At 33.9% G+C, this 19,362-nt stretch overlaps 1 protein-coding gene across 2 annotated transcripts in view; it reads right to left on the bottom strand.

Annotated features, from left to right (window-relative positions):
• PHIP (pleckstrin homology domain interacting protein) overlaps nt 1-19,362 on the bottom strand; it is a 137,823-nt gene that overhangs the window by 41,981 nt on the left and 76,480 nt on the right. The window contains exons 17-22 of one of the 2 annotated variants that reach the window (XM_023223092.3): nt 17,996-18,221; nt 14,391-14,528; nt 13,551-13,734; nt 7,294-7,411; nt 4,628-4,768; nt 1,755-1,831 (exon numbers count right to left, since the gene is read on the bottom strand). In XM_023223092.3, coding sequence (XP_023078860.1) covers nt 1,755-1,831; nt 4,628-4,768; nt 7,294-7,411; nt 13,551-13,734; nt 14,391-14,528; nt 17,996-18,221 — 884 coding nt within the window. The remainder of the gene's footprint in view (nt 1-1,754; nt 1,832-4,627; nt 4,769-7,293; nt 7,412-13,550; nt 13,735-14,390; nt 14,529-17,995; nt 18,222-19,362) is intronic. The other variant, XM_023223093.2, reaches the window with a different exon arrangement.

The following is a 19,362-nucleotide window of genomic DNA, read 5'->3' as shown; positions in this document are numbered from 1 at the left end:
ACAGGGGGAACTCTTATGGTCCAGTACTAGTGCTCTCAAGGTAGCTGGACATTGAACTGGCAGAGTCAGAAGTGTTCCTGCCCAGGTGAAAGACTGTATTTGCAAACTTTACTCTGCATGTAAAGTAATGACATTTCATTTAGATAAAATTATTCTACCTATCTACACCTTAGGTGTATCTTATGCTTCAAAGCATTCCATGATTCAGAAAAATACAGGCCTTACTATATTTTGTATACTGCTTCCAATCATGTTTGTCATTTCCTTTTAGTTTACCTTCATTGACAAATGATTTATTGAACCAATCACGTTGTAAAATAATCTAGTTGTATTATCTTCTATAGTAATTTTAGTATGTGAGCATATTTACTTATTTTGACAATTTTATGAACATAAATGTCTTAAAGAAATCTAAGTTATACTATGTTAAAAGCAATAATTAGCTTGCCTAGATTTAATGATGTATAACCTCATGCCTCTAAAAATACTGCTGTTAACATTAACGCGTAAAAAGCAGATTTTACTAGAGCTTTATTCCATCGTCACTAACCCTCCCCACTACCCGCTCCACTGTCCAAATGTTCTTTATAAGCACGTACCTAAATCTCTGATTATTCTAATCATCCCAGATAAGAATCAAATAATTCAGATGTTTTCTAGCATGATTTAGTCATTTCACTATGAAATTTAAAATGATTTTTAAGAACTTAAACTATTTTCAGATATGCTATTCTAAAACAGGTTGTCTTCAACTTATGAGCATTTTATTTATACTAGCTCCAGCCAAGGCCACTGTAAATGGTACCTGCCAAATCACACAATTATCACTCTCTGGAGTACTTGGCTCTTACAGAAGATCTTCTGCTGTCAGCATAAACATAATTACAAACTCCAGAGCCCAGCATTCTTTACAACTGTCCTCAACTGCTAAAACCACCACTACTCTTTTAATACAGGAACCCCTATGTCATCTCAGGATTTGAAATACTCTGATTCCATTGTTGAGCCAAAAGAACTTCAATGTTTCCTTCACTGACCTGTTCTGAATACAGAAAAGTACTAGATATAACCACACACATTTGCACATCATTACCAGAAATCACTACTGTGAGAATAGGAGAGCCCTTGATTGTAGAACTGAGGAACTCGTATAGCCTCTACTTCATACTTTGTCTCTTCTATTTTAAGAGCCACTACGGTGGGGGATAAGTTTAGCAGCTAATCATAATTGCCATCCCCAAAGGCTATACTCTCTTCTTGCTACTAAGACCTTGAAAAGTTAGCCAAGGTCATAAGCCCTGCAACAATGTGAATCGCCAGTATAAGGAGTTGGAATCCTCACTGGCCTGGTCAAATAAGGTAGGGATAACAAGAAAAAGAGAGCTTATTCCTCTTATCATTAGTATTCCATAAATTCCACTACGTAAGATAGTTAACTCAGGAGGCTTGCATTACTTCCTTAACTTCACACTTTTCAAAACCAGTAATGAAACTGGTTTGCAATTCAACATTATAACAGTATTCATAAGAAACAATACTAAATAAGAAGATAAAGTTAAAAGCATCATTTTGCAGATCCAGTTGTAATCACCAAAAAATTATTTTCTATAGAGAACATATATCAGAAAATCTACATTTCATATAACTTCAAAAACTCTCTGAAGAACTTGAAACGTGTTGCTGGTTTAAAAAAAAAAAATCACCTTTCTAAAGATTTTATATAACATTTGGAGAAATAAAAATCATTCATTTACCTAGAACTGCCATCACTGTGCCATGCTCTCTCTTCTTCTTCAGATGTTCCACCACTGACAGCAACTACTTCACCTTCCTAAGATATGTTGAATACATGTCTTATTGCATAATTTTATAAAATAACATTTTATGATTACAGAAAATATCAGTGATATCTTATAATATCAGTCATATTGGGATATTTAAAATTTGATTTAAATTAGTTGCAAAGGGTGTCGTGGCTCATGCCTGTAATCCCAACACTTTGAGAGGTTGAGGTGGGCGGATCACTTAAGGTCAGGGGTTCGAGATCAGCCTGGCCAACGTGGCGACACCCTGTCTGTACTAAAATACAAAAAACAATTAGCTGGGAATGGTGGCAGATGCCTGTAATCCCAGCTACTTGGGAGACTGAGGCACGGAATCACTTGAACCCAGGAGGCGGAGGTTGCCGTGAGCTGAGATTGCACTGCTACACTCCAGAAAGAGACTGTCTCAAAAATAACTAATAATAATAAAATAATAAAAGAGTTAGCTGCTTCTCTTTAAAAAATTAGTTGCAAAATACAGCTTTTACCTTTTTTTCTGCAAATAAATGAGAATACTTAAATGTATGTAAAGACATAATATTTACTAATATTGGATTCAGAGCAATCCTACAGATTACCATTTTAAAAGCCTCACAACATATCTTCTAGATAAAATTATATCAAATTACATATTTACATTTGAAATTATTACTTCTTGAGCCTTTTCAAAATACAAAGCTTTCTTTTCTATAGGTGCTTTGAGAAGGCACATCTGTGTTTATTTATTATAGGCACATCTATGTTTTACTTATTAAAACAGCTTTCCCATATACAAAAGGATGTTCCACTTCTGGTCTTATTTTATCCAAATGGTAAAGGACTAAAAAATACGCAAACACTCTGTTTCTCTTTAGTAAATATTCATGAGTCAACAAACAATATTATCTGTGAGAGCATTTTCTTCATAAAGTTGGGTTTTTTGATGGCAAAAATATTGCATGTCTTCCTCGCTTAAATAAACTTCATGCTCCAATAACAATAACACCTCATATTTATTAAGCTTTTACTGTATGTTACAAACTATTCTAAGCACTTTGTATGTATCACCCCATTTGGGTTTGACAATGCACTATTGGTGATAGAGAAAGTTATTTAAATAAAACAAACTAAAGCTTTAAAAAGTTGAGAACTTTGCCCAAGGCGGCACAACTAATAAGCAAAAAAACTTGATTTAAGCCCAGATCACTTTAGTCCAAACCCTGGACAACATTCCGCAAGAATGGTGTTACTTACTTGCTGGGCATATTCAGATAACTTTTAAAGAGGACAATAGGGTGGATTATTTTAATATTTAAATAAAATAATATATTTGGGACAAAAGTTTTCCTATTTTGATGTTTTAATGAAGAATGTGAATTATATGTCTATTCCATAGTTATGAAAACTAAGCAAAAATGAAAAAAATCACATTTGCATATTTTATTAACAAAAAGCATATTTTATTAACAAATTTAATCACTGCTCGATATAACAAATAAATCTAAGCAAGTGATACGACTTTTCCCACATTTCTTGTGTTACTTCCTTAAAGGGGGGGGAAAAATAAACAGAATTATTCCTACATTCCAAATATGAAATACTAAAGTACAAAACATTTCAACGAAAAAACCAGAGTTCTTTCCAATTAATTAGTATACTGTGCCCAAAGTGACAGATACTTTGTTCTTAATGGGCTCCTCTAGAAATATATTCTAAATTTCTAAAAGGATGTTAAAGCATAAATAAATAAGTTTTGTAGACACTTGAAGGACTTATACAGATGTGTTTCTGGAAATACAGTTCTTAAGTTTCTAATAAACAGAATATTTTAAATATTATATAGAAACAATATTTAGAGGAAACTCTTTCAAAAATAAAGAGACATTTTGTAAGATAATTAGCCCACATGTATTTTATGTTTTGTATGTCTATCCAAATTACCATGAGTCAAGTTTATATAATCAGTATATTTCCCTTTTTTTGCCAGAATGAATATATCATTTTGACCTGGCCATAGGAGGATCCAAAACCATTGGAGACTAACTTAAATTGTGGTTAGAATACTCTCAGTTTGAGTTAATGTTGCCCTGGCCAAAGAGAATATATTTAGATAATTCTCATAAACGCCTAGCATTTCAAAGCACAACATGGCTTCAAAAGTGTATAGTAGTCAATATCTAAAATGATTACATCTCTAACCTGTAAAGAAGGAAGGTGATGGGGAGGGCTGAGAAGAAAAGAGGAACGGACATGGTTTAACTGCTTAATAAGATTGGTTTATGACTACAAACTGATTGCCTTCACTGAAACAATACATAATTTAGTAAGGACAGTAATATTTACTGAAATAATGACGCATGAAGAATATTTAAAAATTACACTGAGAAAGCTATAAACTGGTACAGAGATTAAAAACTAACAAAGACTGCCAAATAGTTACTGATTTGCTGTTATACTTACACTATACTACAGCTTCACAGTACCACTTAAAAAGCTTGGCTTTAAAGTAAAACAAACTTGCATTTAATCCCTGCTCTACCTCTGAATAGGTGATTGTATAATCTAAATATCTTGGAGCCTCAGCATCCTTATCTATAAAATGAGAATAATTAATTCACATGAGTTTATTTTGTGGATTTGAAATTATGTATATGTGTGCCATGCCTAGAAATAGATTTTTAGAAAATAAAAGCTGTATCATAATACCCCAAAATGCCTTATTTAAAATACATCCACAAACATATCAATAAATGCAAAGAATGAAACTCATATTTAAAAAAATAAGTAAAAATGACATCTAATTTATGAATGTGCTGATATCTTACATCTGAAGAACTAGTGCCATTTTCTATCTCTTCTGAGGGTCTAGGAGTCTCTTCCAATGCAGATCTCGTACGATAATTGTGTTGATTTGTCTGTTGCTTTTTGGATTCTCCAAGATCCAGGAAATGCTCATGAGCATGATTCTAGAAAAAAGTAAATTAAATTTATTCACAGTATGTTTAAAGAGCAGGATTTTTAGTTTAAAAGTTAAATTTTTTTAATAAAAAAAATTCAAGCTGGGCATGGTGGCGCATGCCTGTAGTCGCAGCTATTCAGGAAGATTGCTTGAGTCTAGGAGTTCAAGGCTGTAGTGAGGGATGATTGCACCACTGCACTACAGCTTGGGCGACAAAGTGAGACAATTTATCCTAACATACAACAATAAAAACATTTGTTCATATTTAAGATATCACTTAAATGGACGAGGTTATAGTACCAACTCAAATATTTTAACATTCATCAAGTTAAATCAAAGGCTTATCATGGTTATGTTGAAATTTACTTGCTGATTGATTAGTTATAAAAACGCTGTTTTTTTTCTAATTAATGACAGACATAAAGATTAATGATAAAAGACTAAACCAAACACTGAACTCTTCTGTATCTATAGCAAACCTACAGAAATGATGTAAGAAAAAGGATAATGGGCTGGGAGGCATATGTAATAGGCAGAGGCAAATTGGAAACCAAAATGGGGATCATAAAGCTACCGTGCCACAATGAAAACAAGACGCCATGTGGCTGGGTTGTTTTTCTTCTGCTGGTATAAATGTGAGAAGTCTTCTGCAGATAAGAATACAACCAATAAGCACTAAAAAACTGACAAAGTCCAACACAGTGATGAAGACAACTCAATAAACATTAAAATTTATACCTAAAACACACCAGAAAAACTTAATAAAGCTACCTCAAAAGTGAATACAAAGGCCAGCCATGGTAGCTCATGCCTGTAATCCCAGCACTTTGGGAGGCCAATGTGAGAGAATCGTGCTTTGGGGTCAGGAGTTCAAGACTAGCCAGGGCAATGGCAAGACCCTGTCTCTACAAAGTTAAAAAATAAAATTTAAAGTTAGCCAGGCACGGTGGTATAAACCTACAGTCCCAGGTATTTGGGATGATGAGGCAAGAGGATCACTTGAGGCAGTCCAAGGCTGCAGTCAGTTAAGACTGTCCCATTGCACTCCGGCCCGGGTAACACAATGAGACTCTATATTCCCACCAACCAAACAAAAAAGAGAATCACATCCATGAAATAAATGCAGGGTCTTGTCTTAGGAAAAAAACAAAGAATCAATGAGACATCCTTGAAATTGGATATAACCATTTAAATTTGGGAAAAATAAATGATAGCCAGCTGACCACATAAATAATAACTGAAGTTATTCCAGTTTTTGTGATGAGAGACACTAAAAATATGCGATTGTGCATGCACACACATATATGTATACACATACGTATCATTCCCTTGATTTCTTAAAAAGTCTTCAAAGTACTATTGAATTAAGAGATAAGCACATCTTTTGATTTTAATAGATATTAACATATTCCATCCATAAAAGCAGTAGCAAGCAATACAAACTCTCATCATCATTATGTAAGTTTATCTCAGCAAAGGATGCAAAAAGCGTATGCTTTCTACTTATCATGAAAAAGCCAACCAATCAACCAACCAAAAAACAAGATTATTTCAGAAAGAAATTTTCCTTTATTACACCAATAGGAATTCTAGCACTGTGAGGTCCTACTGATCCCAGGGTATGATACACTTAGTCAAGAAAAAAGGACTACTTGAGTATTTTGAAAAGATGAGTAATAAAACAGAAAAGTGAATTCTAGAAAAGAAGACTGATTTAGGAGGTTTAAAAAACTCAAATGAAAAAAGGAAGGAACACGAAGCTGGTGAAGAAGGACGGTTATTTATTTTCCCTTTGTTTCAATAATTGCTTTAGATAGTGACTTGGACCTAAAAAGAAGTTTCACATAGGCTTCCTCAATTTCACACTCTAAGGCTCTGAAGCTTTCAAGCTAAGATGTTTTTCTTCAAAATAAAAAAAAAGAAAAAAAGAAAGAAAGGAAAAAGGGATACTTGTGATTCCTTCACACTCAGGGAAGTACATCTCTCTCTCCAATTAGGCCATGACCAACTGAAATCTACCGGGTGCAAAAATTTTTCCAGAGTAGGATGACAGAAAAGCCAATAAGGCAAAACTATTAGGGACAATCTACGTCTCTTAATAGAGAAAATGAGAAATATTATCTATAGCAGCATTAGCTGACTTCATTATCTAGAATAATGAATAGATGCCAAGACACCACAAGAACACAGAAAAACATAACAACGCTATTTTTAGACTGTACAAAGATGGCACACAAGATTATGAAGAGCTAAAGAAAGCTCTTGACGAGGCTTTAGTGTAATTTATTAGAATTTCATGAGTATATAAGAATTGGCACTTTGGGAAAGGGTATGCTAGAAAGCAGAAATGGAATTAAAAATTTTAAATAGTAAACAATAGACAATCCAGAGATAACCAAGAATTACTATGTTAACTTTTAATCATTAATTAACCTGTTTATAATATTAACATTTTAAATTACAAAATGGAGCCTTAAAATGGTCACAATACTTAAGAAGCAAATATTAAACATCAAAATAATTAACATGTACCTTTGAGACAGTGGGTATTTTATTCTCTTTTGGAACAGTTAAGTGTTTTCTTTTCTCTTCTGACCTGTAAGTCTTTATTTCTTCTTCTCCCTTTGCAGTTCTCCATTCTTCTTGCCTACTGAAAGACAAAAGCCATATGCATTCATCTAGAATTTTACACATAACTTTCCTCCAAAAGGAATGTTAGGTATCAGGAAAGGAATGCTACTCCTGATATTTTATTTTAAGACGGAAGCACGTGATAAAGATTTCTGAGTTTAATTTCATAGGTTGTGGGCTCAGGACATGCAGCATTAAATGACTGAAATAATGGAAAGACAAACTCTGTCTACTTCAAGTTGATACTACTGGTTCCTGCTATGGTCTTTGGCAAACCAAGTATTAGACTCTGGGAACATGGTGATTCCTAGGGTAACCTTTCCAAGAGATAGTAATTGGATTTTTTTTTTTTTTTTTTTTTTTTTAGGATAGGGCCTATGCTTCGATAATCTTCTGTTCCATATATATATAGCTGGAATCTCTTTAAAAATTCAATACAACAGAGCCTGAGGTTACACTGAAAGTCCTGAAAGAACTACACTCTTTCCGGAGACAGGGAGCTCAGGTTTCATCTACTGAAAAAACTCAAACATCAAAGTGAAACTGAACAACACAAGTTGAGGAACACTAATTTTAAACTTTAATAAAAAAAAATGAACTCATGAGAAGATAATTTTATTTTTTACTTCAATATCTTACAACTTTAAAGTTTTTGAAATGCAAGGGTATCTGAACTTTAATTCTTCCTTAAGATTTCATAATAATAAGGGAGTTAATACTAAAACACAGTACAACTATATACTGTTGATATTTCTTTACTAGATGATATTAATGTTATCACATTACTGAACTGCACAATCTCCATTGTGGCTGGCCATAATTCTGAACGGAAAATAAAATGAGCAAATTTGAATCTTGTGAAAAGAACAGGCTTGGATTTAATTTTTGTTCTTAGTTTTTTATAAAAAAAATAAAGTTTTTACTGCAATAATTATATACTAACATATAGTTGCAAGAAATAACAGAGCGATTATTTGTATCCTTTATCCAGTTTCCCCAAACAGCAACATTTTACAAAACTTTGTATCCTTTGTCCAGTTCCCCCAAATGGTAACATTTTGCAAAACATGGTATAACATCACAAGGAGGATGCTGACATTTATACAACCCATTGATCTCACTCAGACTTCCCCGGTTTTACTTCTATTAGTTTCTATTAGCTTGTGTGTGTGTGTACACAGGCATACATTGTTTTACTGTGCTTTGCAGATAGTGTATTTTTTTTTTTACAAGTTGAAAGTCTGTGACAACCCTACAGTGAGCAAGTGCCATTTTTCAACCACACATGCTAACTTCGTGTCTCTGTGTCACATTTTGGTAATTCTTAAAATATTTCAAGCATTTTCACTACCATTATCTATTATGGAGATCTGTTGTCAGTAATTTTTTATGCTTCTATTGTGGTTGTTTTGAAGCGCCATGAACCTCACCTATATAGGACAATGAACTTAACTGACAAATGTTCCATGTGTTCTGACTGCTCCGCCAACTAGCCATTGCCCCATCTTCTCCCTCTCCTCAGGCCTCACTATTCCCTGAGACAGAACAATATTAAAGTTAGGTCAATTAAAAACCCTAACTGATTCAGTGAAATCATCTCTCACTTTAAATCAAAGGTAGAAATGATTAAACTCTGTGACGAAAGCATGTCAAAAGCTGAGACAGGCTGAAAGCTATGGCTCTTGTGCCAAACAACCATGTTTTGAATGAAAAGGAAAAGTTCTTGAAGGAAGTTAAATATGCTACTCCAGCGAACATAGGAATGATATAAAAGTGAAGCAGACTTGTTGCTGATACAGAAATAGTTTTTTGTGGTCTGGAGAGAAGATCAAACCAGCTACAACATCCTCTTAAGCCAAAGCCTAATCCAGAGCAAGGCCCTAATTCTCTTCTCTTCTATGAAGGTTGGAAGAGGGGAAAAAGCTGCAGAAGAAAAGTTGAAGCTAGCAGAGTTTGGTTCATGAGGCTTAAGGAAGAACTACCTGTGTAACATAAAAGTGCAGGGTGAAGCAGTAAGTGCTGATGAAGTAGCTGCAGCAATTTATCCAGAATATCTAGCTAAGATCACTGAAGAAAGCAGCTACACTAAACAACAGATTTTGAATGTAGTAACAGATCAAACAGCCATCTAAATGGAAGAAGATATCATCTGGACTTTCACAGCTAGAGAGAAGTAAAGGCTTGGCTTCAAATCTTCAAAGGAGAGTCTAAATCTCTTGTTAGGGGCTAATGAAGCTAGTGACTTCAAGTTGAAGCTAATGCTCATTTATTATTCCAAAAATCCTAGGGCACTTAAGAATTATGATAAATACACTCATCTTGTGCTCCATAAATGAAACAACAAAGTTTAGATGGCAGCACATCTGTTTATAGCATGGTTTACTGAATATTTTCAGCCCACTGTTAAGACCTACTACTCAGAAAACATGATTGCTTTCAAAACATTACTGTTCACTGACAATACACCTACTCACCCAAGAGCTACGATGGAGATATACAAGGTGATTAGTGTTATTTTCATGCCTGCTAACCGAACATCCATTCTGCAGCCTACGGGTCAAGGAGTAATTTTGATTTTCAAGTCTTTTTATTTAAGAAATTACATTTCGTAAGGCTATAACTGCACTAGATAGTTACTCTGCTAACAGATCTGGGCAAAGTACATTGAAAACCTTCTGGAAAGGATTCACCATTCTAGATGCCATTAAGAACATTCATGAGTCATGGGAAGAGGAAAAGTATCACTATTAACAGGAGTTTGAAAGAAGCTGATTCCAACCCTCATAGATGATTCCAACCCTCATAGATGAGGCTGAAGACATCAGTGGAAGAAGTTACTGTAGATGTAATGGAAACAGGAGAACTAGAATTAGATATGGCAACTAAAGATGTGACTGAATTGCTGAAGTTGCATAATAAAACTTTAAACGAATGAGGAGCGGCTCACAGATGAACAAAGAGGTTTCTTGAGGGAGGTTACTCTAGTGAATATGCTTTGAACATTGCTGAAATGTTAACAAAGGATGTAGAAAATTATACAAACTTGGCTACGCACGGTGGCTCATGCCTGTAATCCTGGCACTTTGGGAGTTCGAAGCGGGTAGATCACAAGGTCAGGAGATCAAGACCATTCTGGCTAACATAGTGAAACCTTGTCTCTACTAAAACTACAAAAAATTATCCAGACGTGGTGGCATGCGCTTGTAGTCCCAGCTACTGGTGAGGCTGAGGCAGGGGAATCGCTTGAATCTAGGAAGCGGAGGTTGCGGTGAGCCGAGATCATGCCACTGTACTCTACTGTGGGTGACAGAGTGAGACTCCGTCTCAAAAAGAAAAGAAAATTACATGAACTTAATAAAGCAATGGTAGGGTTTGAGAGGACTGACCCCAGTTTTGAAATAAGTTCTACACAGAAATACTTCATGTGTAGTCAAATCAATGTGGCAAACTTTATTATTGTCTTATTTTTAAGAAACTGCCACAGCCATTCCAACCTTCAGCAACCTCCACTCTGATCAGCCAGCAGCCATCAACATCGAGGCAAGACCCTTCACCAGCAAGAAGAGTATAATCATTGAAGGTTCAGATGGTTGTTAGCGTTTTTCAGCAGTAAAGAATTTTCAAATTAGGTATGTAGTTTTTTTCAGACATAATCATATTGTACAATTAACAGATTACAGAATAGTATAACCATAACTTTTATATGCACTGGGTAACAAAAAAAAAAAAAAAACACAAAAATCATGTGAGCTACTTTATTGCACTGGTCTGGAACCAAACCTGCAATATCCCCAAAGTATGCCTATATCTTAGCAACCTAAATCTGTTCTCCATTCCTATACCCTTGCCATTTCAAGAATATTTCATAAATAGAATCATACAGAATATACGTTGAAATTATTTTTCTCCACTCAGCATAATTCCCTCAAGATTCATACCCATTGTATCAATATGTTGTGCCTTTTTACTGCACAGTAGTAGTCCATGGTGTGAATATACCATTGTTTAACCATCTACCCACTGAAATAACATCTGGTTTTCTGGCTTTTGGGTATTACAAATAAAGCTGCTATACATTTATGTTCAGGTTTTTGTGTCAACATGAGTTTTCATTTCTTTAGGATAAATTCCCAATAGTGCAACTGCTGGGTCATATGACAGGCAGTTGCATGTTTAGGATTTTAGGGAAGTGCAAAACTGTTTCCCAAAATGGTTCTATCGTTTTACATTCCCACTAGCAATGCATGCGTAACTCAGTTTTCTCTCCATCCTCTCTAGCATTTGGTGCTGTCACTTACTTTTCATTTTAACCATTCTAAGAATGCAGTGATACTTTATTGTGGTTTCAACTTGTATTTCCCTAATGGTTAATGACATTGATTATCTTTTCATGTGCTTATTTGTCATCTATAGATCCTTTTTGGTAAACGTCTGTTCATGTCTTTTGCCCATTCTCTGGATGGATTCTGTTTACTATTGAGTTATGAGAATTATTTCTAAGTAACTTAGGCCCGTGTTGGGTATGTCATTGGATTCCATTTTAATTAATGGAAGAGGCTGACCCATTTCAGAGAGCCTTTTAAAAGGAAATTTTAGACTACCCATTGTAGAGATTCTCAGGAAGATTACCATAGGATGAGTACAAAGTTTTAGAGACAAAGCTCTAGGAAGCCCAAAGAAAGAATATCTGTTAAAGTTATGGCCACAGTCTTGCTTGACCATAGGCCAATGAATAGTTAAGCCCAATGATAAAGGAATAAAAGGATGAAGAATATTTGAAGAGACACAAATCTTCCTCACTCCTCAGGTTCCCTTCCATGTGCAGGAGCCTCAAGCAGCAACTAGCAACCACATCTCCTGACTCATTCCTCTCCAGAGGAGGAGTAAATTAGTCAACTGACATGCTCTGGAAGAAAAATCCAGCTTAGCACAGCCCAGCCTTATGCCATTGTGTGCAATTATACATTTTGTCCTGCATCTTAAAGAAGCAAACCACATGTCCCAGAAGGGGAGAATAACTGTGGCCCACTGCTATCTGTGTCTGGGGAATATCACTTTTTGTTACTGTTATGGTTTTTGTGGAATATTACTTTTGTTACTGATATGGTTTTTATTTCATGAAATAAAAAGTGATAGTAACAAACAGTGATAGTCTGATTTACTATGTGTCTTATTTTCCATGTTATTTTTCAATTATTTCAGAATTGGTGTTGAAAAAATGGGCATTATTTACTTGACCCCTTTCGAACCTTAACATTAGAATTAAAAAGTAAATAATGATCTAACTAAAAATATACCATGTGAGTTAATTAATTTGTGATGGATAACTGGGCATATTTGTCATGAGAAAGTATAAATGTATACCTTTGGTGTGTATTTAATTCTAAATCCTAAAATAAATTCAAAGTATGTCCAATCAAAAAGCATAATCTATATGAACATTAAGACCAAAATTTTAATTATATAATTACTACTATCTTCTGAGTTGAAGAAATAGACAATCTTAAACTTAAATTCACATTTTGACCTTCATACTTAGAACATATTTCATACACAGCAATCAGCATTAATTAGGTTCATATAGGCCTCATTCAAGAGTATTTTATCAGTGAAGATCAAAAGGAACTGGATATAAAGTTCCCTCACAGCATTGTCCAATAGAATTTTATTAAATCAACACTTTTAAAGTCATAAATGTGTACTTTTAAATATAAATATTTTAATAAATATAAAATCTTTTTGTATTTTCCAATTAATTTTTTTTTGCATCTGAATATCATGTGAATGACTGGATATAGCCATTAAAAAAAGTAAATAATTATAATAAACTTTATAAAATGTATTTTAAGATATAGTTAAACAGGACAAACCAAGACTGAAATATGCTACTCAATAAAACCTTCTATTTGGTCAATCCAAATTTATGATTTTCCTGTTGACCTTAACACATATCATTCTTATCACTTACATAAATCATTCTAGAAATAAACATATTTTAGAAACTTAATTTTTCTACAGTCATGAATAGTTTATACTATCCTTTCAGATAAATTTCAGAGGAATTACAGAGCTTTTGAAAAGGTATTATGCTGTGAATGCTGTTAACTCAAAATGAACACAAGGAACTATGGTACATAAAAATTCACAACTTCCCTTACCTGGCTATACCAGCTGATAGCTCGGGTACTACCACCCTCCGACTCCAAGCCACAAGATCCCGCTCTGTGGCTATTTCACTTCTTGGTGCATTGCTGTGCATTTGCCGTACACCTTCAATTTGTCCACTACGTCTCAGTCCTACATTTGGTGGTGAATGAACCTCTGAGGTAGAACTTATGGAGCCTAAGTGAAGAAGTTAGTATATTAAGTTCTACTTAGAGATATTTCTCCATTAGTTTATAACAGAAAAGAGAGACAAAACACTATCTTCCACGAGAAACTTCTTATTGTGGCAAAATAATTAAATTACCCTATCAGGAACTAAACCACAGGCAAAAGTGGTTTAATGAAAACAAAACATGGTTATTCAGTTGATTAGATAAATCAATGAATCATAACTATAGACTATTAAGCCCCGAGGATATAAAATCATTACCTTAAAAAAATGCTGAATATTTTTGGGAAAACTTCATAAGAAGCAAAATAGACAAACCCAAGAGTATTTATGGTTCATAATTTTGTTTTGACTCTTCAAGTTTAACAATATACAACAATAAGGGTGATGAGATATTCAAGAATGTGGCTTGGACTACTCTACATGTTTCCTATAGAAAATGTGGAAGAATATACACATTTAAAAACTCATTATCTCTAACTTGAAATCTCATTATGAACCATTTTCTTAGGTCATTAAATATTCTTCAAAACCCTGATCATTTTGGCAGCCTAGTATTTCATTTTATGGATGTACCATAATTTTTTAAATCACTTAACACTGTGGGAGGTTTAGGTTGTTTCAACTTTTTAAATATCCCACTTAAAATGGAATACCTGCTTACCTCTACTTAAACGGCTGGTATTACTGATAGCTGCTTCACCAGAACGTCTCAGGTCTTGCTCCTGTTGTAGTCTTTGAATCATGCTGTCTAGTGGGCTGATCTCCTGGTTTGCTTGCTGACTTAAAACTTGATTCAGTCCTATGCAATACCACACAAAATATTATGAATACTTTAGTTACTATTTAAACCGCTTTACTCACCAACCTCACTTATGAGTTCAGAATCGAACATAAATGTTGTTTGGGTAAAAGACTTAAATGATCAACTGTAAATGATGGGAGTTGGAAAAAAAGAAAAAGAAAACATCTGTCCATCTTAGTTTATCAAAAATAATGATGAGGATGGTTGCTAACTTTTACTAAGTGTTTATCATGATTTAGATCTTCATAATCCTTATGGTAACTCCATTAGGTATATATAAACAACTCCACTTTATAGATGAGAAAACCAAAATAACTGTTCGAAGTCACACATCTAATAAGTGGCAATAGTAAGGTTTTCCACTTAGATCATAGTTTCTTTTAAAATGACACATCTGATTACTCACTTTCTTAAAAAAAATATTTACTGCCTTGTTTATTCAACAAATTATTGACTGTCTACTATACATTAGGAACTACGCCAGGTACTGAGATCTAGTGGTAAATAAGGGACATGAAGATCCTTGTCCTTTAAGGAGCTAACATACTGATGGGGAAAGTAAACAATAACCTAGGAGTTAATGCAGAGTATGAAAGAAAGGTGTTGAAATAAAGAAGGTGATGGTGGGTCAGAAAACTCAGAGAAGCCCTCTCTGACAAGGTAGCATTTGAGTTGAGATTTAAATTACTTAGCCACATAAAGAGCTAGATAAGGAACACTTCAGGTAGAAGGCAAGAGGTACAAAGGCTGTGAAGCAGGGAGAAACTTGTATTTTAACCCATCCAACTTTTCCAGTATTAATTCTTACTTGTACCACTCATACAGGACCACTTGACTTCTGCCCTTCTAACAAGAAAACACCTTCATGCACTGAAACTTTTGAACACAATATTCCCACTGTAAAGATAAACATGATAATCTCTAACTTACCATTCCAGCACCAACTAAAATGGCACCTCCATGATATTTCCTCTGTGAAATCTTTCCAATTACTTCAGAAAGAACTAGCTGCTACCCTCTTTCACTTTCTTAAACAATCCATACATATCTAAGTATTCAGACCAATATAAAACATAAATGAAGCCCAAACCAGTTAGTTCCTTAAAAGTATGAACCTTCTCATTTATCTTAATATTATCTAAATCTAGTACAATGCTAGGCATTAAAAAATATTCACCTGCTGAATAAATTTTTAAAAGGTATATTATAAAATATATGAAAAATATTGCCGTGAGTATAAAGAAGGGAGCAATTAGTATCAGCCATACAAGTATATGAGAAGATCTGATCAGCTCAGAATTTTAGGGTGGGCTTAAATGGTAAGAAAAGATAGAGAGGATATTCTGAAATGAAGTAGCAGTAAGAAGGGTAAAAGCAAAAAGAAATTACATGTGTTAAATGCATAACATTAAACATTTTAAAATTCAATAGGATAAAATAACTTGTTTAAGGTCACCAAGGTAGAAGTGGCAAAGCAGACAGAAGTAAAAGTTCAAATGTCTTATACTTCTTTCCCGGTTTGCTGTTGGAAAAACATGTTGGAATACTGATGAATAATCTGATATAGCTCAAGTTTACAACTGAAAAACAAACACATTTAAACTATATTGGATGGTGTCAATATAACAAGATAATTTATTATTATAATAACTCAAATCTATTTTTCCCTAACTCTGAGAGATTTCCCAGAATAAATTTTATTATCTGGATTTGCAAATAAAACGCTAAAGTTTTTTTGAAAAGCATTTTGCTTTTGTTCTATTTTTGTATTAACCATTTTTAGACTCAGTAACTCTAAAACATGACAAAAAAAGATTTTTACCCTGAATTCTGAGAATTAGAACACTGAAAAATTTTGTAATTCATTACAAAGCCAATATTATTGCTATGGATTCTTATGGATACTAATAACTGGTAACTATTTCATTTTTAAGATTATGCCTACTTTACATGGAAGAAAGAACAATGGAATGAGAATCAGAGATGCGGTTACAGTCCCTGTGATTCTATGACACAATACCACTAAATTTTGAATTCTCTCAACTTTCAGGACTGGAATATCATAGATACAGGATTAAATATTGTTTATGAGAGCCCTTAATAAATTGGTAAATGGACTTAAAAAGTAATTAAGTAGCACTGATACTTTAATAAATGAGTCTTTTCCTTATTTCCTTTGTCTGAAACCCTAAAGTAGCTATCTATTTTGAGGCTTGGGCACAATCTGATTTTGCCAATTCCTCTACCAAGAGACTAAAGACATTTCTCTTAATTTCAGTTGTATGACCAAAACTTCTCTAATACTGAAACTTACCTAATCTGAGTATCTGCCTATACTTCTCAAATACTACTTATTCTCTGAGTTCATGCTGTGTTCATGTAATGAGACACATGAATCTCACAAACTCCAGATATTCAAGTCTGCTGGACTGCACTACTCTATCAGTAGCAGCAGGAATGATTCCTCTAATGCTGCTTCTCACCCTCCATTCTAAGTGGACATGTCTAATTCCAAGAGCAGCCCTTTCTATCCAGTATGTCCATCTTTACTGCAACTTCATGCTAAATCCTTCGAGAAAAATAAGATGCAGGTTTGAAGTTGATTTTTTTCATTATTTAAAAGTCACTCCACGCAAAAGCTGCTTAGAAGCTTTTGTCAATTAAAGTCTAGAACTTAAAATATTTTCATAAATATCTTCTAGTCTAAAAAATATAGAAGTATTCATAATGACAAAACTGGTTTAACCTTCTTTACAGAACATTTCCATTATTTTTACTTAATACACTAGTGCTACATTTCTTGTCAAAAGAGGGAAAGCAGTTTGTAGACTTCGACTCCATTTTAACTCTCACTTAATTCTTCAACACTCCATTACTTCACTAAAACAGTTCTCAACATTTTCCATGTCAATCTTCTTATAAACCTTTAAAAGTTGACAACTTTTTAAAACATCTTCAATGTGAACAGGCCATCTCCACTCTCTCTCACATCATGCTATTATTCCCTTTAGTAATATTCATCACAATTTGAACTATGTATTTGTTTATTCTAATAAACTGTGTTTATTAATCTACTAATCCATTCCGTGAAAGCAAGGATCATGTTTGTTTAATTCACTACTGAATAGCCATGGCTTAGCAGGTGTCAGAGACAGAAGAGATTATCAATAAATGTTGCTGAGTAAGTAAATGAATTGACTTGTTTCACACCAAATACAGGAACTACCTTATCGATCCCTAGGTGTTACAAATGGATAATAAATCAAAATTATTGCTGTAAATCGACAGCGTTCCATAATTAACTTGTAATCCTTAAGCATGATCAAAGACCTGTATAAAAGTATAAAACAATACTTTTACTTCTTATCCACTTAACAAATGAAAACAAAGTTTTACTCAATTAGCAATTTTAACAGTTCAGTGGGAAGAAGAAAATTTGACTGTCTAAGAAAATGAGCACATACCTGAGGAAGTTACTCCCATCTGAGGGATGAGTTGCTCCTCCCTGCAATTTTCACGGCCAGGAACTAATCTTTGATATCTTGATGGATGAGGGTTACCATCAACATCAACCAAAAATGGGGGAGGCATAAGATGAGGTGCTTGCTGAGTCTGTTCATCTAACACAAAATTGTTGGCATCACGAATAAGTGGCCGATAATCACTATGAAAGAACATCTGATCTGCTATCTGTAAAAAGAAAAGCTCATAAAAGACTGGAAAAATAAAAATGTATCATTATAGAAAAAAGTCCACAACATTTCTAATAGAAAGCAAACATCTGAATACAAATAATGGTACTAAGCAACAATTTTCAAAATATTATTTTCCTGAATTAATTGTAAATAGGTCTTTTAATTTTCCACCTTAAGTGTTATGATCAGAAAAGTAGCTGCTTTAAATTTTCTCTGAAACAAGGAAGAGATTATACATAGGAGTCCCCTCTTATTTATAATTTTGCTTTCTATGGTTTCAGTTACCTGTGGTCAACCTGACTCCAAAAATGCTAAACAGAAAACTCCAGAAATAACCAACTTATAAGTTTTAAACTGTGCACTGTTCCAAAAAGCATAATGAAATCACATGCCATCTCACTTGGGACACAAATCATCCTTTTGTCCAGCATATGCACATTGCCTAGATATGCTACCCACTCACTACTGTATAGGAAAAACACAGTGTGCATAGGGTTTGGTACTCTCCAAGGTTTTAGGCATCCATTTGGAGTCTTGGAACATATTCCCTGTGGATAAGGGGAGGCTACTGTGTAGAAAAGCTACCACTAAAAATAAGCTATTCAATATTCAATTTTAAATATCAAATCTAGTCATAAATCATTCAACAGTCTTTTTACTTCCACACAGCTACCATGTTTTATCTTAAATCCTTAGGTATACAGTAAGTATGATTTGTGTAATATTACTATAAAATCAACATAAGATTTTCTAAGGGTTAATAAGCATTTTCTCTAAATGTTTTGAGATGATATCAAATTATTAATATAAACTCAATCAGGACATAAATTTTATTATATAAAATTTCACTGGTTAATTTGCAGTTTTTTAAACTAAACTATAAACTACTCAATATTTACTATCATAATCTTTTATACCATTCCACCACAAGTAATCAATTTACTTCTTTTAGTCACTGATCTTCAAGTTGGGGTCTTTAAATGCTGAGCACAGTGGCAGGGCATATGCCTGTAGTGCCAGCTAGTTATTTAGTAGGCTGAAATGAGAGAATTGTTTGAGCCCAAGAATTCAAAGCCAATCTAGGCAACATAATGAGACATTTCACACCCACCGTGTAAAAAAAAGCTCCCCAAAAC

Source organism: Piliocolobus tephrosceles, chromosome 5 (genome assembly GCF_002776525.5).
Source record: "Piliocolobus tephrosceles isolate RC106 chromosome 5, ASM277652v3, whole genome shotgun sequence".
Classification (NCBI taxonomy): domain Eukaryota; kingdom Metazoa; phylum Chordata; class Mammalia; order Primates; family Cercopithecidae; genus Piliocolobus; species Piliocolobus tephrosceles.
Note: the sequence above shows the minus strand (reverse complement) of the source record. Positions and strands in the feature narration are given on the sequence as shown.